This window comes from Homarus americanus, unplaced genomic scaffold (genome assembly GCF_018991925.1).
Source record: "Homarus americanus isolate GMGI-L3 unplaced genomic scaffold, GMGI_Hamer_2.0 scaffold37032, whole genome shotgun sequence".
NCBI classification, from domain to species: Eukaryota; Metazoa; Arthropoda; class Malacostraca; order Decapoda; family Nephropidae; genus Homarus; species Homarus americanus.
Genome location: NW_024731852.1, coordinates 2047417 through 2074502, shown reverse-complemented (window position 1 = coordinate 2074502; position 27086 = coordinate 2047417). Strand labels below are relative to the sequence as shown.

General features: G+C 43.1%; 1 protein-coding gene across 1 annotated transcript; it reads right to left on the bottom strand.

Moving 5' to 3' along the window:
- Window positions 1–5144: 5144 nt before the first annotated feature.
- On the bottom strand, window positions 5145–19882 carry LOC121867934 (flocculation protein FLO11-like). The gene is made up of 2 exons (XM_042368081.1): window positions 19480–19882; window positions 5145–6923 (listed from the first exon to the last, which is right to left on the bottom strand). Exon 2 carries the CDS (start codon window positions 6838–6840, stop codon window positions 5197–5199), a length of 1644 nt encoding a protein of 547 aa, XP_042224015.1. The 5' UTR covers window positions 6841–6923; window positions 19480–19882; the 3' UTR covers window positions 5145–5196.
- Between the last annotated feature and the right edge of the window lie 7204 nt (window positions 19883–27086).

Genomic DNA, 27086 nt, shown 5'->3' with positions numbered 1-27086 from the left:
GAGACAATAGCTGACTTAAACTAAACCAGAGGCCATAGCTGACTTAAACTAAACCAGAGGCCATAGCTGACTTAAACTAAACCAGAGACCAAAGCTGACTTAAACTAAACCAGAGGCCATAGCTGACTTAAACTAAACCAGAGACAATAGCTGACTTAAACTAAACCAGAGACCAAAGCTGACTTAAACTAAACCAGAGGCCATAGCTGACTTAAACTAAACCAGAGGCCATAGCTGACTTAAACTAAACCAGAGGCCATAGCTGACTTAAACTAAACCAGAGACAATAGCTGACTTAAACTAAACCAGAGACCAAAGCTGACTTAAACTAAACCAGAGGCCATAGCTAACTTAAACTAAACCAGAGGCCATAGCTGACTTAAACTAAACCAGAGGCCATAGCTGACTTAAGCTAAACCAGAGGCCATAGCTGACTTAAATTAAACCAGAGGCCATAGCTGATTTAAACTGAACCACAAATTAAAAGATGAAAAAATCCGCCAAAATTACACATAAGATTGTAAATACCAGCAATAACGAGATGTAATTAAATGATGGGATATTTTTCTAAAGAGTTTACATATACCTAACATATGTCAATACTTCCTAGAGATGAGATCTTTCGTGTAATACAAAAATATAGTAAGATGTATAATTATATAGATACATACATGAATAAAATAACTTACTAATACACAAAAAATAGCGTATGAATGTGTACAAACAATTACATGTGTATTTATAAAGGCGTGAATAATACATACACAAATTACAATAAATTCGGTCATTATATAAATTATACCATACTAGAATATTAAACATGTGTGTATAATGGTGAAGGTTATTTCTCTCTCCCTGACACACACACACACACACACACACACACACACACACACACACACACACACACACACACACACACACACACACACACACACACCCCTCTAAATTGAGACACCCTAACACGGCACTTTTCTTCCTGAGGGTGAAAGGCAGAGAGAGAGAGAGAGAGAGAGAGAGAGACCAACACAGGGGAATGGGTGAAGGCACCAGTGAGTTTGGGGGTGTTGGTAATGGTTGCGTGTGGCCTTGAAGGAGCCTTGGGGAGGGAGGGGAAGGAAGCTATCCCCAATAAAACACTAATTATACCTTCCTCCGTGTCTTTATCCTGCCATAGCAACACAAAAATGAATAAAACATATACTTACTTCAGCCATGAGTCACCAACAACACCAGGAGGTAGGTTAGGTTATGTTAGGTTAGATTAGGCTAGCTTCAGGTTAGGTTAGGTTAGGTTAGTTTTAGATTGGGCTAGCTTCAGGTTAGGTTAGGTTAGTGGTTAATTAATCTCAAGGTGAAATCAGGTGTGGGAGCTAATCTTCAGATAATCCGATAATTCTCTATATGATGGGAGTTATAGAATGGAAGTTTAGCAACACACACACACACACACACACACACACACACACACACACACACACACACACACACACACACACGATGTAAACAAACACAAGCGTAAAGGTTTGTTTATTTTACCTGGTATACTCAACACGTCATTAGAATAGTGTCCGTGTGGGCCAGAAACACCTGTGACTCACTACCTGTTAATCGCCATCTTGAACCACCAGTTGCTAGATCATTCTTGAGTGGTGAAGGACGTGTGATGAGGAGGTCTCTTGTTTATGACCTCTCCTGCTGGTGGTGATCGAACCCTCCACGGTATGGTTTTGAAATCCACTCAGCCAAGTCATCATTTGGAATTGTAAATATAAGTGAAAGTGGAGTTCTACCCGGTGTGTATGTGTGTGTGTGTGTGTGTGTTCTGTGTATAAATATGCGTGTAATATATATATAATAAAAACCCAACTCCATACTTCACGCTGGAGTTAGAATAATAACATAAAACACAACAGTTATCCATATTGATGCTAATTACAGGACAGTGGGACTGGCAGCACGACAACACGACACGTACCCGAGCTATAATATCGTATGCTCTTATCTACGTCACCATCTGTGGGGCCTTGCCAGGGTGTTGCCAGAGGTCCGGTGTTCCCTCACGCGATCAGTTGGTGCTCCTGCTATCGGTTTCTTCATACACACCAAAACTCTATTTCCAACTACACGGGAGTGAGAAAAAAGAAAAATCACTGAAAACAAAAGTGAAACAAGAGACAAATATAAAAGTAAGATCAATAACAATATTAAACAATAAAATTCCACATTACTTACTTGATTACTTCATAAATATATTCCCCTTGATATTTTTGTAGCCGTTGACATGCAAAATAAATACTTTCTGGAAACATTTCGAGAGTAATTTATATTTAGAAACTTTATATATTGTAGAGCGCTGTCGATATAGTCCAAGAACAAGAACAGCGAGCGATTTATAGGGGATTCTAAATCATTGTACTGTGCAAATACTGAGCAAATTTTTCTGTATTCTGTTAATGTTTAAAGTGTTATTGTGAAAGTTCAGTCAATTATTTTCTTTTTTATAGAGACAAGGTTGAGAATTTAAATACGGTAATAGGAGAGGATACAATTAAACTTCAAACTAGTTTATAATGTTTTGAGTAAAAATTCAAAGGGGAAGGTTTCAAAATCTAAACAAACACGAACGCTTTAGAAAATCTTTATTCATACAGTTTACACGTACAAGAATAAAAACCAGATTCTCAGATTATTCTTACGTGAAAATTTCTGCTTCAGGCTGGAGTTACGATACCTCATCCAGCTATGGTAGTCTCGGCGAAATGTTAGTGCCATTTTGACAAACCAATAGTATATCTTAGGTCAATTTGAACCAGTTAAATGGGTCATCATATTTCTAGTTAACGAGTTTGATATAAGAACCTTTTAGAATCAAGAGGTATGGCCGTCACACACACACACACACACACACACACATAAGTACGTGTAACCTAACAAAGTCGGGAAAAATTATACGGTAAATGGTATAAAATTATGAACATTCAACCATGGAACAAACTTGTATATATTTAAAGCAAGAATATTTATTTTTATTTCAATTATGCTTCAGTTTATGTGGTATAAGAAGAAATATGTGAATAAATGTACATATAATTCAAACGGAGAGTATACATAACAAAATTCATGCCCTGAACTTGGATAAATTACAGTGTATATTACAGTATATACATTAAGCAAAACACTTCACTATTACAGTACATTCGTGATTTCAGTAACAACATCAAAATGGTAGAAAATGTCTTAAAAACAACTAACCTTACGATATCAAGATTTTAATTTTTTATCCTGGTCGAAATATTTTTTTTACAAGTTGGTGACATCTATCGTGTGTTTAAGTGAGAGTCGAAGTTCAGGGGAGAAAACAGACTTATGGCAGGAGCACTCAGGTCTGTCCTATATAGGGTGTCATAGAAAAAATGTCCCCTGCTTCCCTCCCTCCCTACCTCCCTCCCTCCCTGCCTTCCTCCCTGCCTGCTCCCTGAGACACTGTGAGTTGGAGGGAGGGAAGGAGTGGGCAAGGAGGGAGGGAAGGAGTGGGGCAAGAAGGGAGGGAGGCAGGGACATTTTTCTAGGACACCCTTTATAAAGATATTTACAGCGTTGGATAATGGCGTCCACACGGGGGTAATTATAGGCTCTTGAAGCTGATAGAAATGTAAACAATAGAACAATATTAAGGTCATTCTCAGTGGCGATTGGTAAATAGATCCAAATATAAACAAACTATTGGAATTGTGACTCATTTGGATTCGGTTTCACTCTTAATATGTTAGGCTAGGTTAGGTTAGGTTAGTTTAGTTTAGTTTAGTTTAGGTTAGGTTAGGTTGGGTTAGGTTAGGTTAGGTTATATTTAGAATCTTGGAAACATCTGACCATTCCCCGCACTGTGTTACATGTCCGTCGCCGCTACACGACTCTGGAGGCAGGCAGCGTGACACGGCTTCAACCACCCATCACACTTCATTTCACTTCTCACAGACACTTCACCGCCTGTCTGTCTTTGGCGTGACAGATGACCGTCCTTTATTTCTATATTATTTAGCGTCTTTGACAGGTAACACTAATGGAAACTATTTGTAAGATGAGGCACTGATTCACAGGTACAGAGAAGGGAGGGTTTATACAGGTAAGAATACTGCTTTATTAATTAGTGAAACCAATGTAAACACACACACACACACACACACACACACACACACACACACACACACACACACACACAGTTCAGTACTATAGTGTCTTTTGATGCTGAAAATCACAATGACATCCTCATAGTTCAGTTCTATAGTGTCTTTTGATGCTGAAAATCACAATGACATCCTCATGGACATATTGCTATTTATTTTCCTGTTATTTTCTACAAAACTTTGATTGTTCGCTGTGTGGTCAATGTTGCAGCTCCTCAAGCCACCAGACGAGTCCTTACCACATTTACAACACTACATCAGTATCATCAATATATTAAGTTCCTCCACACTGTCATTGAATATTCAGCATTCACTTACGCCTAAATATACCACTTTATAAATACTTCTGTCTTTAGAACAACATCAGACTTAGAGAGATAAAAACAAACGGTTAAACCAAACACTGCATCACAATCATTGCCATTTGGTTTAAGCATAATCGTTGCCATTTTGTTTAAGCACAATCATTGCCATTTGGTTTAAGCACAATCGTTGCCATTTGGTTTAAGCACAATCGTTGCCATTTGGTTTAAGCACAATCGTTGCCATTTAGTTTAAGCACAATCATTGCCATTTGGTTTAACTAGTGTTGATGTGTGCGGGAGATGAGAGGCATGAAGAGCGAGTTAGTTGGTAGAGGAACCGCCTGACGCAGCAGCTACCGGGTGGTGAGTGTCTCCTGTGGCTGTTTTGTTGTGGTCTGAGGGTCACGCTGGCTGGTGGGAAGGGAGGAGGAGGTGGTGAGTGGGGGGAATGTCGAGGATGGGGAGGAAGTATTGAATGTGAAGGATGAGTTAGATGAGGATGGTGTGTCAGATGGAGGATGGATGATGTGTTATATGGGGAGGATGTGTTATATGGGGAGGATGGGGAGGGTGTGTTAGATGAGGATGGTGTGTTAGATGGGGAGGATGTGTTATATGGGGAGGATGTATTATGGGAAGATGGGGAGGTGTGTTAGATGAGGAGGATGTTTAATGGGGAGGATGTGTTATATGGGGAGGATGTATTATATGGGAAGATGGGGAGGGTGTGTTAGATGGGGAGGATGTGTTGTATGGGGAGGATGTGCTATATGGGGAGGATGTATTATATGCGGAAGATGGGGGGGTGTGTTAGATGGGGAGGATGTGTTATATGGGGAGGATGTATTATATGGGGAAGATGGGGAGGGTGTGTTAGATGGGAAGGATGTGTTAGATGGGGAGGATGTGTTTAATGGGGAGGATGTATTATATGGGGAAGATGGGGAGGGTGTGTTAGATGGGGAGACGTTAGAGGGGGAGGCTGTGTTAGGTGGGGAGAATGTGGTGGATGGGGAAACTGTATTAAAGGTTAAGGATGTGTTAGATGGGGAGGATATGGCAGGGAGGAAGGGTGGAGAGGCCGTAAGGTCTGTGAGAGTGACAGGTGTGGACGGGGGGGCGAGGAGGGCCTTGATGAGGAGCCTGGTGACGGTGTGAGGAGCGTGTAGGGCCCCGACAGACACCACTTTACCCATGTTGCTGGGGCTGTGGGTGACAGCGGGGACGTCGCGGCTCCTCTGCTCCTCCTTCTTGACAACCAGGGTCTTGGGCATGACGAGGATGGCTATTGTGAGTATCAGGGTGATGATGAAGGTGAAAATCCCCGTTGTAAAGAGGATACACGTCCCTGAGCGGAGGCCGTTCTTCTGGATAGACGAGTAGATGGCCAGTGACGTGGGTGTTAGACTTGGCTTCTCCTGCTCCTCTGGCGGGGGGATATGACGAGGTCTCGCGGTCTTCTCTTCCTCAGTAATATTCGTCGTTTCATCATGCATGAAACCAAAGGAGAGTTCGGTGCCCACAGTGGCCGAGCTAGTGGGGGAGGTGTGGCCGCAGTCTTTACTCGTGCTTGCTCCCGAGGAGAACCGCTGAGAGTCCTTTAGTGGCAGAGTTTTAGGAACTCTTCTGAAATTACTGGACACGACGCCTGCCATCGTATGTGCACCTATACCACCCACCCCAGCGACAAGAGAGCTCTCTTCTGCGACGACATATATAGCGTTTTCTGCACCACCTTCCTTACCGACAAGAATTCCCCCTCGTACCTCCTCCCCCATTCTCTCTCTTTCATTGTGACTGCCGCACTGCCCATTTTCGCTTGGTTGCGCTGATTGTCTTATGACAACCACTCTTCCTCCTTCACTCGCTGCCCCATCGTCTGCACCTGCACCACTGGTTCTCTGACTGGCGTCATCACTGGGCAAAACACTCCGGTTCTCCTCACTCTCGGTTCGCGAGTGTCTTCCGCTTTCGTTCTCGCTTGCTCGTCTACTCGTCACGTCACAATTCTTCAGTGACTCTGGGACGTCGTAATGAGGTCTGGCCTTGGCGGTGACACACACGCCCTGCACCTGGTCGCTGAAGTCAACCTCACGGAATTGACTCAACCCGCTGGAGGCTCTCAGCTTGGCAGAGAGGGACCTCGTTACTGGAGATTTATTCGTTACGTCATCCACCTCGTTACCTATGTCGACGCTCGCCGTTGCATCGTCTACTCCAACTCTGTTGTTCCTTATCTTAGGCCACGGCGCTTGTTCCTTCGTTTGCTCCATCCTCTGCCTGACAGCTGGAAACAGATGTATCGTAGGAGCCGCCTGATGGTCCCCTTTGCCCCGTGCGTCTGCCATATACTTTTATCTCCTTTTATCTCGACTTATTCGTCAGAGTGGACACCGGTGACCCTCTGGCTGTCGTGTGTTCCCTCCTTCATCTGTGGAGGAGAGAAAGTTATGGTTAGTCGAAAAAGAAACACGACACTAGAGTTACAGCCGCCGGGTATTACTTAATGGCGCTGAAAACATTCCCTTACTGGTTGACATTATGTGTCTACCAGTGTGTGCATGTGTGTGTGTGTGTGTGTAGGTAAGGGTTGGTGAATGAATGCGTACTTATGAGGTACCTTACAAGAGAGCTACAGTACTATCTTGTTCTTGTTGTTAACGTTATGGTTTTTATTGTTCTATCTAAATAAAGTGTTTCAGTTCCATTAAGTAAGGGAGGTGAATGTGTTCGCTAGGCACTTGAGGGGACGTAGTGTTCGCTCAATGTGTTTACTTGCTCCCTCGATGAATACTCTGTGATTGTTTACTCTGGCGCAAGGTAACCAGGAACGCTCGTGACGTCACCAAACACCGCATTGCCGTTCTTAAACATATTCCAGATATTTTGAGATTGTCGCAGAATGAAAAAACAAAATTGACCTTCGTAAATCAAGATAAAAGTGTAATTTTTAAATGACATATTTCTTTTTAATTATATTATTTTTGTTTTTTGTTTTTGGTATCTGTTTACAAAGTTTACAAAGACTTTAGATATACCGTAGTTTTCATAGTTCACAAGACAGGGTTTAACGTAATGGTATCTGGGTGTAAATTATTTAAGCTCGGGTACACTTAACCTACACCTCAGTCCATTGTTATCCTCATCATACATTCAAGAGGTATGCAGTCCTACAGGTGTTGCATTGCGTCTACACATAAAAAAACACACACAAGTATATACTGTACACTGGCACACGCACTTATACATATACATAATCACACACACACACACACACACACCTACTACCACCTGAGATCCCTTGTCCGAGAATTGCTGTTCGACACCACAACCGCATCCAGCCCATACGTGCACGAACTGATCGCTATAAGAACAGCCCAGTCCCAACCATTGTAAAAATTATCAATAACTTGTAATAAATCAGTGTATTCACTCCCAGTAAACACTGCTCCTTACACTGTCACTATGTTGAAATGAACTGTAGTTTGAGCTGATCCCCATCTAGTTATTATATGTCTTATTTGTGTCACTTATGTTACTTGTATATTATTTGTAATTCGTAACCCATTCCCCAAATATGTAACTGTATATTTTCAGCCTTCTGGCTGCCAAGCTCTTTCAATAAACCGTTAATTATTATTATTATTATTATTACACACACACACAAACTACAAAAAAGAACATTCCGAATTAATTAATGAGAAATATTCCTCACACCCAGGATGACGTGTCAATCTTGTGTTGCATACATACATACATACATACATACATACATACAAGACCGAGAGAGAGAATGCATCCCTTGGTTCAAACTCTCATATCATATTTATTTTATCCCAACTCGTCCGAATTCTTAAGAGGAACTTTGACCTTATTGAGTTCAAGGAGATTCTGTTCGTTTTCCTAAAGAGTTATCGCGTCAACAGGTAGGGGAAGCCATGGTCGCTGTGTGCCTGAATGTGTCGGTCTTCAAGGTAAGTCAATCTGATATACCTTGTGAATTCCTTTTGGTCGTGTAATTAAAGGTATATGGACAGCTTTATTGGTAGTTGATTTACCATTTTAATGTAGCCAAAACTTAATCTAACTTAATATAGTCTAATCCAAATTAACGTCTAATATAATCTACCCTATAACTCCTGTAAACTGACCTAACCTAACCTAACCTGCCCTGTGCTTTTGGTTGTGTCGGTGATGTGCGCATGCGTGTGTATTGCAGTAGCAGATGCCTGACATTCTCGATCGATCTTTGTTAAGTTATTATACATTCTTCCGCAGTGTATATTACTTTCTGGTTCTTACCGCATTCTATTTACTTTAATTGGCTCTTTATTCTGTAGTGTATTTGCTTCCTGTTTGCTTTCCGCAGTGTGTTTGCGATTGTATTTTGTTTCGTCTTTTGTATTTATCTCGCAGTGTATTTGTTTATAATCGTATTTGTCTTCCTATTCACGTTTTGTTACTTTTTGGTCGTACAACAGAACAAAGAGTTATCGTATGAGTATTAACGTAGGAATTTGGTGTGTGTGTGTGTGTGTGTGTGTGTGTGGTCAAATGGATCCCACTGCTTCTAGACCTGTCCTGTTCATTAGTACCGAAGGGCTACCGCTTATGAGTCAACCCACTGTGGTCTGGATGTGTTATGAGGGTTTATGGACTAAAGTTTGTTTATGTCACTGCCAGATACTGGTGAGACTTGCAGTGATCTCTGACACAAGGACTATATTGTTTCAGGTGTTGGATTTTCTTAAGTATTTCTCTGAGGTAGTTAGAACGAGACTTTTGACGTTATGATATACAACAAAATGAATGGTCTTATTCTGATTGGCCGTCACAGTTCCCCGCCTGCTAGCGTATCGTCTACAGTACACACTAGTCTTCTGTAAACATCGACACCTGATATACGGAAGAGTCACACCAGGGGGCAGAGTTATCTACCCATGATGATGAAGTTTGTAAGGACTATCTGGCGAATTTAGACGTTTTTTTTATCATTTTCAGATGTTTAGAATAATTCTTTGACAGGTAGTAGATAGTAGGCAGCTATCAATCAGGGAGGTACTACCGCCTGGGAAGATATTGGAAGCATAATGTGTTGTCTAATGGTAGACCCTGCTGCCATATGGCATCACGAAAATTGTGACCAAGTCCCAGGTTGCTGATCTGACATTCTGCCTCATTTACACACAATTGCAGGGTCTCAATTGTTTCTCTTACTTTGACAACACAACATATTGTATATATCGTTTTTCACTACTGGTCTGTTTTATTTTTTCCATTTCTCTATTTATTTATGGTGAGAGTGTCTGGATGTGGGTGTATGGATGTGGGTGTGTGGGTGTGGGTGTGAGTGTGAGGATGTGGGTATGGGTGTATGTATGTGTGTGTTAGGGAGTATATATTCAGTTTGTTATTGTGTGTGTGTTGAGTGCTTAGTATACAGGGACCCTCAACACCCTGTCGGATATATCCCCTAAACTAGCCACAAGGTCACGCAATACTCAAGGACTCTGCCGTGCAGGTTCAGAAGCTGAAGGCAATATACAAGAAATAGAAAGGTAAGCTATGTATCGGTTAGGCTTAAGACTCCCTGACTTGCTGTTATAGCTTTTCTTATAACCCACTTGAGAGGTTGTATTCCCTTGGAGTCAGTACACAGCGTCCAGACATTCACGGTGTTTTTCCTCTCCTGTCCTTGTGTTTGAGGAGACGAATGACTAGCCAAGACGACAAGCTGTTTTGAGTACGTCTTCCTCTACTCTCTGGGGGATGTGAACTGTGTGTAAGGTTTGAGGAGACGAATGACTAGCCAAGACGCCGAGCTGTTTTGAGTACGCTTCCCTCTACTCTTTGGGGTGTGTGAACTTTGTGTAAGGTTTATTGATGAAGTAATTTAATTAGATATGTATTAATAGAGAAAGGCTCTCACTGTATGAGTATTGGTTAATTACGGTGTTGATGTTATTAAGCCACACAATGACACATAACACGCACCGGTAGTGAAGTATTGAATATGTAGGTGGTGAGGTCGTTACTTTATGAAGGTGTTTATCAGGTGGTGCAGTTAACAGGTGCTGGTGACGTTAATAGGTGCTGGTGACGTTAACAGGTGCTGGTGACGTTAACAGGTGCTGGTGACGTTAACAGGTGTTGGTTACGTTAACAGGTGCTGGTGACGTTAACAGGTGCTGGTGACGTTAGTAGGTGTTGGTGACGTTAACAGGTGCAGGTGACGTTAACAGGTGTTGGTGACGTTAACAGGTGTTGGTGCCGTTAACAGGTGCTGGTGACGTTAATAGGTGCCTGATCTAGACACTGGCAAGTGGCAGGTGACAGGCCATGGCACCTGCCTGACGGAGTACCTGGCCGGTGAATCAATCAGCTGCTGAAGTCAATACTGATGACGTCACCACCACACCACACAACCACACCACTACCACAATACACCACCACACCACTACCACAATACACCACCACACCACTACCACAATACACCACCACACCACTACCACAATACACCGCATAACACCAAAATACCACTACAATTGAACCACTCACCATCACCATTACATTCAACCACTATCACCATTACCACTACTATTATTACCACCACTACTACTACTACTACTACTACCACCATCATTACCACTACTATTATTACCATTACCACTACTACCATCACCACTACTACCATCACCACTACTACCATCACCACTACTACCATCACCACTACTAACACCACCGCAATGAATTACACAACAACATCCTGACAGATTTCATTACATTGAAACCTCTATATAAGGGACTTCTCTTTCCTTGTAATGCGTTAAATGGGGGATTCACACCGAACGGACACTCGATATAACGGACTTTCATCTCTATATAGTTTGTTAATTAAATTGAGGTTTCTATGCAATGTGATCACCAGCAGTTCAGAAGATCTTGTTTTAACCCCTTGAGTACGATGGTTTAACCCCTTGAGTACGATGGTTTAACCCCTTGAGTACGATGGTTTAACCCCTTGAGTACGATGGTTTAACCCCTTGAGTACGATGGTTTAACCCCTTGAGTACGATGGTTTAACCCCTTGAGTACGATGGTTTAACCCCTTGAGTACGATGGTTTAACCCCTTGAGTACGATGATTTAACCCCTTGAGGGTTATGTCATCGTATTCAAAGGGATAATATATCGTACTTAAAGATTGTCATTATACTCAAAGGGTTAACTCATCGTACTCAAGGGGTTAACTCATCGTACTCAAGGGGCTAGCGTATCGTACTCAAGGGGTTAACTCATTGTACTCAAGGGGTTAGCTCATCGTACTCAGGGGGTTAACTCATTGTACTCAAGGGGTTAGCTCATTGTACTCAAGGGGTCAAGGGGTTACCATCGTACTCAAGGGGTTAAACCATCGTACTCAAGGGGTGCACGAGAGTAAAAAAAAATTAATATAAACTATATATAATTTTTCACTCGTAATGTAATTTATTTTGACTGAATCTCGGTTTTCAGTGGCTATCGAATCAGCCAATCAGACGCCGTTGTTCCGTTAGTATATATACCTGTTGTCATTATATATGCGACAGAAGGGTGCCAGTGCCAGGTAGGTAAACACACTCGTTGCTAGGAAGTACCACACAACATAATTATATTCTACATAAAAAGAAACCCGGTAAGTGTAGACGATAATGATAGTGATTAGAGTAATAAGTGGAAGAAGAAGAAGAAGAAAACAAAGGAGGAAGTATAAATAATAATTGGTGTAATAATAATAACTGATGAAAATTGTTGTGACGATAAAATCAGAAGTTATCGTGACAATGAGAAGAAGAAGAAGATTAAAGAAACAAAGAAGGAAGAGGGAAAAGAGGAAAAGAAAGAATAGTAGTAATATAATACGTTAAAGAACAAGAAAATACATTATACTAAATTACATACGAAATTAAAGTACAAATTAGATGATAAAAAAAATTGAGATATTGGAGTAGAGTTTTTTCCTTTTACGGACACGGGGAGACACGGACACACAGACACAAGGACAGACAGATACAGACACAGACACACAGATAAACAGACACAAGAACAGACAGACACACAATCAGCAAAATGGCGACGTCACACACACACACACACACACACACACACACACACACACACACACACACACACACACAAACACGAGATAGTTTGCGTGTAAAAAAAAGCACTATGGCAGCTCTTCCCTCACCAGGATACAAAAATACTAGACAAGGATGAATAATATATGTATAATAGACAAGTTTTTTTAATCTCACTTCACTCACTTGTTTATACACTCATGAAGGGAATCAAATACTGCTTTCATCAGATTCAATCCCATACAATTTAACTTATCCCAACGATGTTTATATATAAAACATAACCTTATCACTATACGATGGTGTAAGGGTAAAAATCATATGTAATTTTATATAACAAAACAAAAGAGATATTATATAAATAGAACGAAATTACTGGTATTTTTTTTCCTGGTGTACTTTCGTCTTTGTAACCACAGCTTGTTTGTATTTACATGTGTGTGAGTTGGCTCGTGGCTGATTATTATTCACTAAGATTAGCTTTACTTTACGTTAATTTAACTGTTAAATGCATCAGGTAATTTCCACAAGGAGTTAAAGGCGACTCATAAGGAATTGGAACGTGTTAAGTGACTCAAGTAGAAAGACCCTAACGAGTTGACGTAGGAGGATTCACTAAGCGACTGAAATGGAATCCAATATCACATTAAACCTGAAGTGTATGACCCAGAGTGAGACCTCCTTAACTGGTCCACATTCAATTCCCTTATAAATAACAACAAGTTAATGAGAAAAGCCTTTTGTGTTATCATTGTAGTGTGTTTTCTGTATTCGGTTCAGCCTGAGCTTTCGAATCCCGAATCCGATAAACTTGAAGAAGGAGTTTCGAAACGTCTTGAATTCGTCATAAAGCCGAGGAATACAGAGCAAGTATGACGACGCTGTAGTATTAATATCCGGCTGTAAATTTACGAGAAAGACATTCAACCGATTTATGAGGAGAAATATTTGAGTACAGCAATTTTATCGGTGCTTCCAGATGACGCACGTGTGATTTTTTCCTATAAACTTTTCAGCAAAATTGTTCACTGGCCATTCAGAAGGCTTTTGTGAGCAAGGTCATACAGGCGAAACCTGTGGATTGGACAATAAAAAGTTCACACGCGAGAAAGTTGCGTTTTCTGCCACGAACACGAACACCGTCCCGTACAAGGAATGACGTACAGGAGGCTATTTGGAGCGTATTGATGTTTGTCTTTGGTGTACTGTACATGTTAGACGTACTGATGTTTACTCCTATAATGTAATGTACAGTATATAGCTTACAGGGACTCAGATATCCTCAGACCCACAGCCGAAACTTAACCTAACCTAACTTAACCTGCACCTGATAATGACAAATACATAATGACCTCAGGTGTGCTATCAGAGAAGGAGATGAATGGTATTGACAGACACGATCTAACTCGAGGGTGGAGGAGATTACAATGTTGTTATATAAAGAGCTCTATTACACGTATGAATAAACTATAGCTACATACTGACCAATCGTCGCCTTAGGTCCTGAGAGGTAGGGGGAGGGTGTCGTGGGAGGGAGGGAGGGAGGGAGGGTGCTGTGGGACAGAGAACGGTATATAAAATCCATATAGCAGCAATAGTTTACACTCCATGCTACTGTGCCTCTGACCTTGAGGATGTGTATAGGAGGATGGAGGAGGTAGAGAAAGAATAGGTGGAGGAGGAGATGAGGAAGAGGTGTACAGTACGTGGTGGTGGAAGAGGAGGTGGAGAAGAAAGAGGAAGAGGAGGACGTGGTGGAGGAGGGGTTTGGGGAAGAGGAGGAGGAGGAGGAGGGAGAGTAAGTGGAAATTAGAAGGAGTAGGAACTGCAATAGGAGGATTAGGAAGAGGAAGATAGGATAGGGAAGTAAGGAAAAGAAAACAACAATAACAACACCACCAACAACAAAAAACAAACAACAACAATAACAAACAACAACAACAACAACAAACAGCTGGGCAGACTGCAGTATTATTGATGCAATATTTTGGTGTTGGTAAGAATTGGTGAAAATACAAGTGTAGACATATTATGATCGTCTGTCTTGATTATGTGTGTGTGTGTGTGTGTGTGTGTGTGTGTGTTTCAGGGGATAATAATAACTTTTCTTTCATTTTTCTGTTTCTTTCTTTTCTTTTTTCTTTCTTTCACTCTTTTATTATCATTAGTTTTTATTCCTATTTATGTTTTAGTTTTCATCTCTCTCTCTCTCTCTCTCTCTCTCTCTCTCAGCTGGCCGACATAAGCCTATCGACTGGGGGCGTCGTTTCGTTTAATCTTCAGGGTAATGTTACTGGCTGCCACACCCTTGGATTTGTTGACGCTTCCCAACACGTCAGTACCCTCACACTATTCAGGGTCCTTCACGATCTTATTCAGGTAACTTTCACACTATTTAAGTACCCTTATGTTGGCCAATTAACTCTCATACTTCACAGGTATATTTCACAGTGTTCAGGTATCTTTTCTTCTCTTCAGGTTACTCAAAGTGTTCAGGTACCCTTAAGTAGTCCAGGTAACTTTCACAGTGTTCAGGTACCCCTCCCGTTACTACTCCCTGTTGCTCCTACCATCCTTTGCTTTACCTCTACTTATTGTTGCTAGTGGTGTCTAATGCTAACCAACAGTGTTTACAGCTGTCACCGCGGCCTTGCATGACCAGATGGCTCATAATTCACAGGATCTCTCAGGTAGGAGTGAGGAGCGAGCGTCATTCTTCCTTGTCATGGTGGCGGCGTGAGGGTAGGTGTCAATTTTAGGTGGATTTGTGTTGGTATGTGGAAGTGTGTGTGGGGAGGGGTTGTGGAGTGTGTGTGGGAGGGTTGTGGAGTGTGTGTGGGGTGGAAGTGTGTGGGGAGGGTTGTGGAGTGTGTGTGGGTGGGAGTGTGGGGGGCTGGAGTGTGTGTGGGAGGGGCTGGGGAGTGTGTGTGGGGGGGTGGAGTGTGTGTGGGGAGGGGTTGGGGGGGTGTGTGGGGAGGGTTGTGAAGTGGGGGTTTGTGGAGTGTGTGTGGGGGTTGTGAAGTATGTGGGGGCAGAGTGTGTGGGGGTGTGTGGGGGTGTGGGTGTGTGGGGGTGGGTGTGTGTGTGGGGGGTGGGGGATCAGGAGTGTGTGTGTGGGGGGCTGTAAGTGTGGGGAGTGTGTGGGGGGGTTGTGAAGTGTGGGGGGTTATGGAGTGTGTGGGTGTGGGGTGGGGGTGGAGGTGTGGGGGTGTGTGTGTGTGGGGTGGAAGTGTGTTGGGGGGTGGAGGTGTGGGGATCAGGAGGTGTGGGGTTGTAGTGTGGGTGTGGGTGTGGTGTGTGCTGTGTGTGGAGTGTGTTGGGGTGGAGTGTGGGGGGTGTGTGGGGTGTGTGGAGTGTGTGGGGGGTGTGTGAGGGGGTGAGGTATGGGGTGGTGTGTGTGTGTGTGTGTGTGTGTAGGGTCTTTGAGGTGTGTGTGTGTGTGTGTGTGTGTGTATGTGTGTAGGGTCTTGTGTGTGTGTGTGTGTGTGGGGTGTGTGTGTGTGTGTGTGTGGTGTGTGTAGGGTCTTTGTAGAGGTGTGTGTGTGTGTAGGGTCTTTGTAGAGTGTGTGCTTGTTTGTAGAGTGTGTGTGTGTGTGTGTGTGTGTGTGTGTGTGTGTGTGTGTGTGTAGGGTCTTTGTAGAGGTGTGTGTGTGTAGGGTCTTTGTAGAGGTGTGTGCTTGTTTGTAGAGGTAATAATAATAATAATAATAATAATTAACGGTTTATTGAAAGAGCTTACAGCTGAAAAAATATACAGTTACATATTTGGGGAATGGTGTGTGTGTGTGTGGGGGGATGTGGCGTGTGTGTGAGTGTAGGGTCTTTGTAGAGGTGCGTGTGTGTGTGTGTGTGTGTGTCTGTTTGTAGAGGTGTTTGTCGCTAGAGGTGTGTGTGTTGAGGGGGGGGCATTGTGTTTAAATATATATGTACCAACGTGTGTATATGTGCGTGTGTGTGCATCGCATTGTATTGAAATATATACGTGCTTGCATTTATGTGCATGTGTGTGCGTATGTGTGCGTGTGTGGGGGAAACATTGTGCATTTGTCAGTTCGTTATACGTGTATCACCTTCACACAAGATCACAACAAGCAACAAATTTTCGGAATAGAGACAATTTTCTCCTTACTACATTCTTACATCACCTTAAATTTGCCTAATAAACTATAATATCTCTTACGCATTTAATCTATGCATTGTAAATCATACATAATTTACCGACTCACATAATTTACCGACATGATTTGCCGACTTATACATAATTTGCCGACTTATACATAATTTGCCGACTTATACACAATTTGCCGACTTATACATAATTTGCCGACTTATACATAATTTGCCGACTTATACATAATTTCCGACTTATACACAATTTTCCGACTTTTACATAATTTGCCGACTTATACATAAATTGCCAATATACTTGATGGTGTTATTATGGTCGAATTATATGGTATTTTATCCAAGTAGTAAAGTGTTTATGTGATGATGAGGGTTATGTAAGTGGGAAACGAGAATAAGGTGTTTTTGTTGTTCTTCTTTATCATCATCATCATCATCATCATTAGTACAGTATCATCATCTTCATCATCATTATTATCATCATCATCATTAGATCGTTTGAATAGTGATATTAATTACATATTGATAGAAAAAAAAATTACTACATATCCTATTCAAATTCAATAAATAATAAACATATAAAAGTAAAAGAAAACATGAAAGAAATACCAATAAATAATAAATTCAAACTATTAATAATTTTCACCAAGAATTAATTACCGTGGCTCATAGGTAACTTCCTAGCGTGCCGACTCCAGGACACGTGTTCGATATTGCTGTCTGCCCTTTGGGATACCATCATATCAGACAACTTCCAGAATGTTAGAACGATTTTGTTGTCATTCGTCTGGTCATAAAAGGTTATAAAGTTTTCTATCATGTGTCTTCAGCTTGTGTTAGTTTACCGCTGGAGGATAATGAAGACCTCCCCCTCGTTCGTCTGTCTGTCTTTTAGTTACTCCAAGTATCATCAAGCTTCCAAAATCTCATTTATACAACTCGTATTTTGATAATTTTTTGGTATTATGATAATCTCGTTCGGTACAGTTAAAGACATTTTTGGGTACAGTGTTATTCTATTCTTGTAATAAATCCTGACCAATGATATTTATTTTTTTTTCTTTCATGGTCTAATAACCGGTGTTTTCGTTGAAGGTTATATAGTCCATCGTTTCGTTTCTTGTCTCTACGTGTTATACCTCTCATGCAGTCGCCATGTTTCAAGTCCATAATTCAACACCTGGAAATAGGAGATGTCAAACACTTTCTTTTTTTAGTCAATGAATCAAATTACATCTGAATCTTGGTTTAGTTTTGCATCGTTCCTCAGAATTTTTTTTTTTGGGGGGGGACTCGTTATTGAATTTCGCGTGACTGGCGGCTTACCTGTAGCGCCACCTTATGCCCTGAATATACATCTTGCATGACTGCCTCTAGTTTTAAAAAATGTTGACCTCAATTGGGTGGAAAATTGTGATCCTTGGTTATAAACTACTCGCCAAGCTCATTGTTTCTTGTTTAGTGTTTTGTTTACTTTTATTTGCCTTTACTCAGCTATTGTCCTTGTGTTCGTTATTATACCAAGTGTGTGATGATGTGTAGACGCTAGCAGTATTTAACTCTTTACTTTCATGATTTAATTATTTATAATCCTTTTCTAGTGCCGCTGTTAAAAGGCTTCACAGAATGGTATATCAACGTGTGAACTTTATTTGGTAGTTTAGGTTTGTTTTTGATTGTGTGACCTGATTATAGGGAGGGAGGGGGTAGGAGGGGGTGAAAGGAGAGGAGAGAAGGAGAGAGGGAGAGAAGGAAGATGGGAATAGAATTATCAGCAACTAAGTAAAGAGAAAAGACGCCAAGAAATAATAATAATAATAATAATAATAATAGAAAAAATAAACTAATAAACAAAAATAAAATACAAAGGTAGAAATACAATTACATAAATAATAAGTTTCTAATTCCAATTCTAATTTATTTTAGTGGTAAGAATAACAATGACATTATTATCATTATATATCTAGACTTTTAACGTTGAATAAAACTGATTTTTAAACAGTAATTTGTCCTTGTGTTGACATTTGTTATTGTAACCATTCACAACTGGAGGTAATAAATAGTGAAGAAATACGACTTTCATTTGTAATTAAAATTATGTTTCCACAAGGTAGTTAGAGGTTAATTATATATATATATATAATTTTTTTTTTTAATCATTACGAATCATATTTGTTATAGTATGATAGGATTTACGTCTTTATGTTTTGAATTTGAATAAAAAGGATGAAATCTTATTGGTATTACAAGTTTCCATTATTATTATTTTTTTATTATTTAGGAATAATTTCTTTGAGTAATGATATGTTGAATATTACCGTTTGATGTGGTGAGGAAATTAAAGGTAAGGTTTTAGGTCAGACTCGCGGCCGATAGCTATAGACATTAACTCACTAATTGACTTTTTTCTATTAAATTTATAAAGAATATTTGACCTGACTCGTCACAAGTATAAAATGGTCTTAAATTTATATTTCCAAAACTTAATTTATGGTGAAAACCTTTCAAACAATTTTTTAAAGGTGAAGATGAACTAACCTAACCTAACCTAACCCAACCTAATCTAACTTATCAACCTAACTTAACGGTCTTAGAATATACTTTTTTGGTATAGTGTGGTTAGGTTAGGTTAGGTTTGTTTGGTTCGTTTTGATTATCTTACAGTACATAACACTACAGCCGCCATAAAGGAAAAGGTCCGCGATGCTGTCCTGGACAACTACAAAACTACTACATACTGTACCTGTGAGGAATGCTGTTGTATCCTTGCTCTGTACCGCCGGCCTGTTATCTAATGTATCCTTAGGCTGTGTAATTCACGGCTGTACTCTAGAAGAATCTTTGTAATCCACAGTTGTACTTCTTTAGGTTGTTTAATATTACTTATGTATTCTTGTAATCCACACCTGTGCACTTGTAGGCTATGTAATCCCGCCTGTACACCTGTAGCACTTGTAATCCACACCTGTGCACTTGTAGGCTATGTAATCCCGCCTGTACACCTGTAGCACTTGTAATCCACGCCTGTGCACTTGTAGGCTATGTAATCCCGCCTGTACACCTGTAGCACTTGTAATCCACACCTGTGCACTTGTAGGCTATGTAATCCCGCCTGTACACCTGCAGCACTTGTAATCCACACCTGTGCAATTTGCAGGCCATGTAATCCCGCCTGTACACCTGTAGCACTTTGTAATCCACACCTGTGCAATTTGCAGGCTGGTGTATCCCGCCCGTACACCTGCAGCACTTGTAATCCACACTGTACCCTGTAGGCTATGTAATCCCTGCCTGCACACCTGTAGCACTTGTAATCCACACCCGTGCAATTTGCAGGTTGCGTATTCCCGCCTGTACACCCGCAGCACTTGTAATCCACACCCGTGCACCTCAGGCTATGTAATCCCCGCCCGTAACACCTGCAGCACTTGTAATCCACACCTGCGCACTTGTAGGCTATGTAATCCCGCCTGTACACCTGTAGCACTTGTAATCCACACCTGTGCGCTTGTAGGCTATGTAATCCCGCCTGTACACCTGTAGCACTTGTAATCCACACCTGCGCACTTGTAGGCTATGTAATCCCAGTCTATACACTTATACACCATGAGAGTCAAATTGTCTATCACGTCACTTCATGGCTCAATAAGTTTACTCTTTACAAATATCAACACAAAATTTAATAAACAAATGAATTGTACCATTTTTCCGCATTTGTTTTTACCTTATCGCTTGTCTTTTTTTTTTTTTTAGTATTTTGTGTATTTTTTTCCCCCATGTGAGTACCAAAACATCACATGCTTTCTCGTTTATAGTTGTGGCATTCCGTTTATTTATTTTTCTCCCAGTACGTGTGTGTTTCCCGCCTCTTGAATCACATACTTTACCTGTTTCACTCCTACCCCACTTCCGTCGTGTTAGCTCCACTTACAGGCGTCATTGTCGAGCTTTTAACGAGAAAATATTTGCCTTTGTTTTACCATATTTATTCTCATCTGGTTCACCGTCATTGATATTTCCAATTTGCACCAATTTTACAATTATGAGATATAATGGGTGTTACTTAGGCATGTTGGGTGTTACTTAGGCATGATGGGTGTTACTTAGGCATGATGGGTGTTACTTGTGTATCTAGTAATGGGCGCCGTTACCCACTAACAACACAGTATCCAATTTAGACCTCGTCACCCACCTTTTCTACCCTCTTAATGGCGTCTTTGTTCTACTTTCCTCCTCTGATCCACTTTCTTCCTTCTTTCGTTTCTTCCTCCATCCTCACACCTCCTCGTTCTCATCTTTCCTCCTGTTTGTTATTTCTTTTAGCCTCTGTTCTCGAGTTCCCAGGCTGCTATTAACACTTGCTGGCGCTCCGAGTCATAGCACTTGTTCTTACGTCGAGGAATTTCAGGCACATATTCCCAAAGCTTTTTACTCTTCGTCACATTGTAAACTCCACCGGTTTTTAACACTATATCCAATTTCTGTTCAATATTGCTACTGTTAATAACTTTCCTTACTGTTAGGGGCTCTCACTATTGTTTCTCTCTGTTGTGACCCCGTTGTACTGTTAACAGGGACGAGGTAATAAGACCCATGTCAACTAAATAACGGTGTAAACAAGATGACGTAAACAACACACAGTGAAGGGTTATGATGGTAGACAGGGACAGTGGAGGGGAGAGAGGGAAGGACGGGAGGGTGTAGGCTGGGGAATGTACACAGAGAAGTGTAGAGAGCGTGGTGTGAGGGGGTGTCGTCAGCGCGGGGCAGCGGCTGTTAGTGAGGGCAGGTGAAGGAGGGCTCGCGAGTGTGGGGTCCAGTACTGTATGACGTACTGACTCACACACACACACACACACACACACACACACACACACACACTACATCCAATTAATAACGTTACATAATTGATATCGTCCATGAAACCTGTCACACCTCTGTACAACTCCCATCCAATTATCACATAGGGAGACAGATGACACGTGTTTATGACGGTATATTGATAATTAGAAGAGAAAGTAGCAAAGTGACGCATTCGAGTGTGTGTATGTGGGGGTGTGCGGGACTGAGTCAGCCTGTTGCTACAACTATCTGACTATGAGATATCTTACACCATGTGAGTCACCACACCATGTGACACACCACACCATGTGACACACCACACCATGTGACGCACCACACCATTTGACGCACCGCACCATGTGACACACCAAACCATGTGACGCACCACACCATGTGACACACCACACCATTTGACGCACCGCACCATGTGACGCATATCTTGAACACAATAAACACCATTATGTTACCTTTATCACCTTTACAGTGTCGCATGTAAACACCAAATATCTCTGAAACTAATATTGAATAAAAGATGTAATATATTCAGGCAACTTCTGTTTATATATAGAATCTTTATTAAGGCGTAAAATAATTATAGATTATTGTATATTTCACAAGAACTAATCATTAAAGAGTAAATAAGGGATTACAAATTAGCAAAAGTCTGTGTTGGATCCTGTTTCTCGATGTTTATTTGTTCATGTGTAAAGACAGTGTTTATGTGTGTGTTTAGGCCTGAAAAACTCTTTATGTGAAATTCTACAGGTAAAAAATCCAGGTGTATTGAGGAAATATATATCACCTAAACACAACAGAATTTGTATTACGTTTTAGTTCAGGGATTCCGATTTGGCATTAGTTTTTTTTTTATATATAAACACATTCGAATCCTCTTTATAATTATACATACACAGGCTCAAAAAACAGTATCATGTCACTTTTCATTTTTTGGTATGATCCCTTGAATATAAGCTTACAGAAGTATACAAGGCAGCGTATATGAGTCGATACATACAACAGAGAGGTGAAGGGGGTGTTAGTATCGTATGTATTGTGTGAGAGAAAATGGGTAGGTGATTACTTGCACTTAAGAGGGGTAACTCAGCTAGATTAGTGTTGGGCTGGTGAGAGGGTTTTCTTTTTTTCTTTCTTCTTCATTCCCTCTTGCCTTACTTTTTTATCTTCTTATCTTTCATATTTCCAGCTTTTTTCTACTATTCTCATAATTTATATCTATATTCCCTCCTTTGTTTTCTGTTAAAAATTTTCTTCCATTATTGCTTACTATTCCTTCTCTCTTATTTACCTCTTTCTCTTGTGCTAAAATCTTTAACCAAATTCCCGGGAAGGACAGGAACACTTTGCTGTATTGAGCTGTGTATTGAGGTGTTCAGTGTGAGGGCGAGGTGGAGGGCGGTGTGGACCCGTTCAACTGTTCCAAGATTCAGATTCTCAGAAAGCCACTTACGTCAATACTCCTAAGTGACGTTATGAGAACACTATTTTATTATAACGAAGTCCTATTCCATTTCGAAGTCATTTTAAATATCTTTGTGTTGCAGTGAAGTGAGTTAGTTTGATGCGTTCGTTGCTCGAGGAAATTAAGTTTAAAAATAGGAGACTGGATTTTTTTTTCTCGCAGGAACTTCATCATTGTGTCTCGGTAGACTTTATTTTATATTTATTCAGTATTTTGATGTTTATTAAAGCAAAATGTATATTATATTCGTATAATATTTTGTCGTATATTAAGGTTGGAATATATAAATCGTAGACATATATCGATTTTATTATACGTACATAAATGTCTCGTGTTTTTTCTTGGTTCAGGACTTTGTGATGCAACGGCACAGTAGTAAAAAACACAAGTGTATTGTTTTGTCTTGATTTTAATATTCTTTATTGATAGTATCTAATATATCCATTTTTCTGGTGAGAATTTTTATAGCGAATGTTTTTTATCATTCAAAATAATGGAAAATCAACTCCTAATGGCTTAAAGGTCACATATATAATAGGTGTTGAGTCTCGAAATTCTGTCCTTATGTTAAATTTTTACCTCGTAAGAACAAAGAAACGCCATTACATACGATAAATCTTAGTGTAATTTCGACGTTCTATTAACTATCATCTTAGTGTCGTAGCTTCAGTTCGTCAGCCAAGATGGATCATTTCTGACCTCAAAATTACACGAACGCTACTCAGAAAACCTGGATTCTTATGGATTCCTTGTTCGACTGCAGCAACGCCCTCTGTATGAAGACTACATTGAGTATTAATTAGACTATTTCTCAACCCAGACACAAAACTCCGGGCTTGGTGTGTCGGGGCTAAAATACCCCTAGCCTGCATCTTTAATAAGACCCTTGCCTAGTTTCAGCCACTTCCCCCTCCGCTCAATAGATGACGCCACCGATCTAGTTTACCGAGTTACTGTTGACTTTACCGATTTTTTTTCTTCATGTTTTGGAAATATGAAATTCCTTCAAATTGCAAGAGAAAAAAGAGAAAGAGAGACAGACAGGCAAACAAGGAGAGAGAGAGAGAGAGAGAGAGAGAGAGAGAGAGAGGTGAAATGGAAAATGGAAAGAGAGGAAAAGGGAAAAACACGTACAGGAATACAGACAGACATAAAGAGTAAAATAATATACAAATAAAAGTCTTCATAAATAACCCTAAGATTAAATTCGACACCGAACCATGACATCAAACACAGTGCTTCACACTTGTACAAAACATATGGCACATGATAATCACTCCTATCCCAGAATGATATCTCTTGTTATCTGTCATATCTGGGATAGCAGAAAGGTTGGGCGTGTGTACCTCCAACTCACGGGAGGCTGGATCCAGAGGGCTACAAGGTTGAGGAATGAGAGGGAGGTCGAGGGGTTATGTACCGGAGGCAAGAGAGGAGGAGAAGGGGGAAGGGAGGGGAGCAGCAGGGGAGGAGGAAGAGGAGGGCGAGGAGCAGGGGAGGAGGGGTAGGGGAGAATGAGGAGCAGCAAGGGGAGAAACGAGAAGCAGCAGGGGCGGAGGAAGAGGAACAAGGGAAGGAGGAGAAAGAGAAAGAGAGAAGAGAAGGGGAAGAAGGTTCTGGATTTAGCCAATGAGAGACGCAGTCGCACTTCACAACAAAGATGACGAAATGGAAAGAAAATCAGAAGAAGAAGGGAAGGACAGAGGTGCACACAGGAGGGAAGAGGAAGAGGAGTAGGAGGAAGAGAGGAGGAAGAGGAAGAGGAAGAGGGGGAGGAGGAGGAGCCGGGTGGAGAAAGTTCAGGTTTTAGCTAATAAGAGACACAGTTGTATATGGAGAAAATATTCTGAGTGTAAAATATTTACTACAAAACAAACGTTGGAGAGAGGAGGGGAGGGGGTGGGGAGGGGTGAGGGGTGGGGGAGGGGAGGGAGGGAGGAGGGGTAGAGGTGAGGGGAGTGAGGGGTAGAGGTGAGGGGGGAGGGAGGGGAGGAGGTGAGGGAGGGAGGGGTAGAGGGAGGGAGGGGTAGAGGAGGGGAGGAGGGGGAGGGAGGGGGGTGAGGGGTAGAGGGAGGGAGGGGTAGAGGTGAGGGAGTGAGGGGTAGGGGGTGAGGGGAGTGAGGGGTAGAGGTGAGAGGAGTGAGGGGTAGGGTGAGGGAGTGAGGGGAGGGGTGAGGGGAGGAGGGGTAGAGGTGAGGGGGTGAGGGTAGAGGTGAGGGAGGAGGGGTAGAGGTGGAGGGAGTGAGGGGTAGAGGTGGGAGGGGAGGGAGGGGTGGGAGGTGAGGGGTGGGAGGGGTAGAGGTGAGGGGAGAGGGGTAGAGGTGAGGGGAGGGGAGGGGTAGAGGTGGGAGGGAGTGAGGGGTAGGGGTGGGGAGAGGGGTAGAGGGAGGGGGGTGAGGGGTAGAGGTGAGGGGAGGAGGGGGTAGAGGTGAGGGAGGGAGGGGTAGAGGTGGGAGGGAGGAGGGGTAGAGGTGAGGGGAGGAGGGGTAGGGGTGAGGGAGTGAGGGGTAGAGGTGAGGGGAGGGAGGGGGTAGAGGGGAGGGGGAGGAGGGGTAGGGGTGAGGGGAGTGAGGGGAGGAGGTGGGGAGGGGGAGGGGGAGGGGAGGGAGGGGGAGGGGAGGGAGGGGAGGGGGTAGAGGTGAGGGAGTAGGGGTAGAGGGAGGGAGGGAGGGGGAGGTGGGAGGGGAGGAGGGGTAGGTGAGGAGGAGGGGTAGAGGTGAGGGGAGTGAGGGGAGAGGAGGGGAGGAGGGTGGGGTGGAGGAGGAGGGGTAGGGGGTGAGGGAGGAGGGGTAGAGGTGGGAGGGGAGGAGGGGTAGAGGTGAGGGGTGAGGGTAGGAGGTGAGGGAGGAGGGGAGAGGAGGAGGAGGGGTAGGGGGGAGAGGGAGTGAGGGGTAGGGGAGGTGAGGGGAGGGAGGGGTAGAGGTGAGGGGAGGGAGGGGTAGAGGTGAGGGAGGGAGGGGTAGAGGGGGAGGGGAGGGAGGGGTAGGGAGGGGAGGGGAGGAGGGGTGGGGTGAGGGGAGGGAGGGGAGGGGAGGAGGGGTAGAGGTGAGGGGAGGGAGGGGTAGAGGGAGGGGAGGAGGGGTAAGGTGAGGGAGGAGGGGGTAGAGGTGAGGGAGGAGGGGTAGAGGTGAGGGAGTGGAGGGGTAGAGGTGAGGGAGTGAGGTAGAGGTGAGGGGAGGGAGGGGTAGAGGTGGGGGAGTGAGGGGTAGAGGTGAGGGAGGAGGGGTGGGAGAGGGAGGGAGGATGGGTGAGGGGAGTGAGGGGTAGAGGTGAGGGAGGAGGGGTAGAGGTGGAGGGAGTGAGGGGTGGGGTGAGGGGAGGAGGGGTAGAGGGGAGGTAGGGAGGGGGAGGGAGGGAGAGGGGTAGAGGGAGGGAGGAGGGGTAGAGGGAGGGGAGGGAGGGTAGAGGGAGGGAGAGGGGTAGAGGGGGAGGGAGTGGAGGGGTAGAGGAGAGGGAGGAGGGGTAGAGGGAGGGGAGGAGGGGTAGAGGTGAGGGAGTGAGGGGTAGAGGGGGGAGGGAGTGGAGGGTAGAGGGAGGGAGTGAGGGGTAGAGGGAGGGGAGGAGGGGTAGAGGTGAGGGGAGGAGGGGTAGAGGTGAGGGGAGGGAGGGGTGGGAGGGGAGGGAGGAGGGGTAGAGGTGGAGGGAGGAGGGGGGTAGAGGTGAGGGGAGGAGGGGGTAGAGGTGAGGGAGGAGGGGGGAGGTGGGGGGGAGGGGTAGAGGTGAGGGGAGTGAGGGGTAGAGGTGAGGGGAGTGAGGGGTAGAGGTGAGGGGAGGAGGGGTAGAGGTGAGGGGTAGAGGGAGGGAGGAGGGGTAGAGGTGAGGGAGGAGGGGTAGAGGGGAGGGGAGGAGGGTAGAGGGAGGGAGGAGGGAGAGGGAGTGAGGGGTAGAGGGAGGGAGGAGGGGTAGAGGTGGGAGGGAGGAGGGGTAGAGGTGAGGAGGAGGGGTAGAGGGGAGGGAGGAGGGGAGGTGAGGGGAGGAGGGGAGGTGAGGGAGGAGGGGTAGAGGAGGGAGGAGGGGTAGAGGGAGGG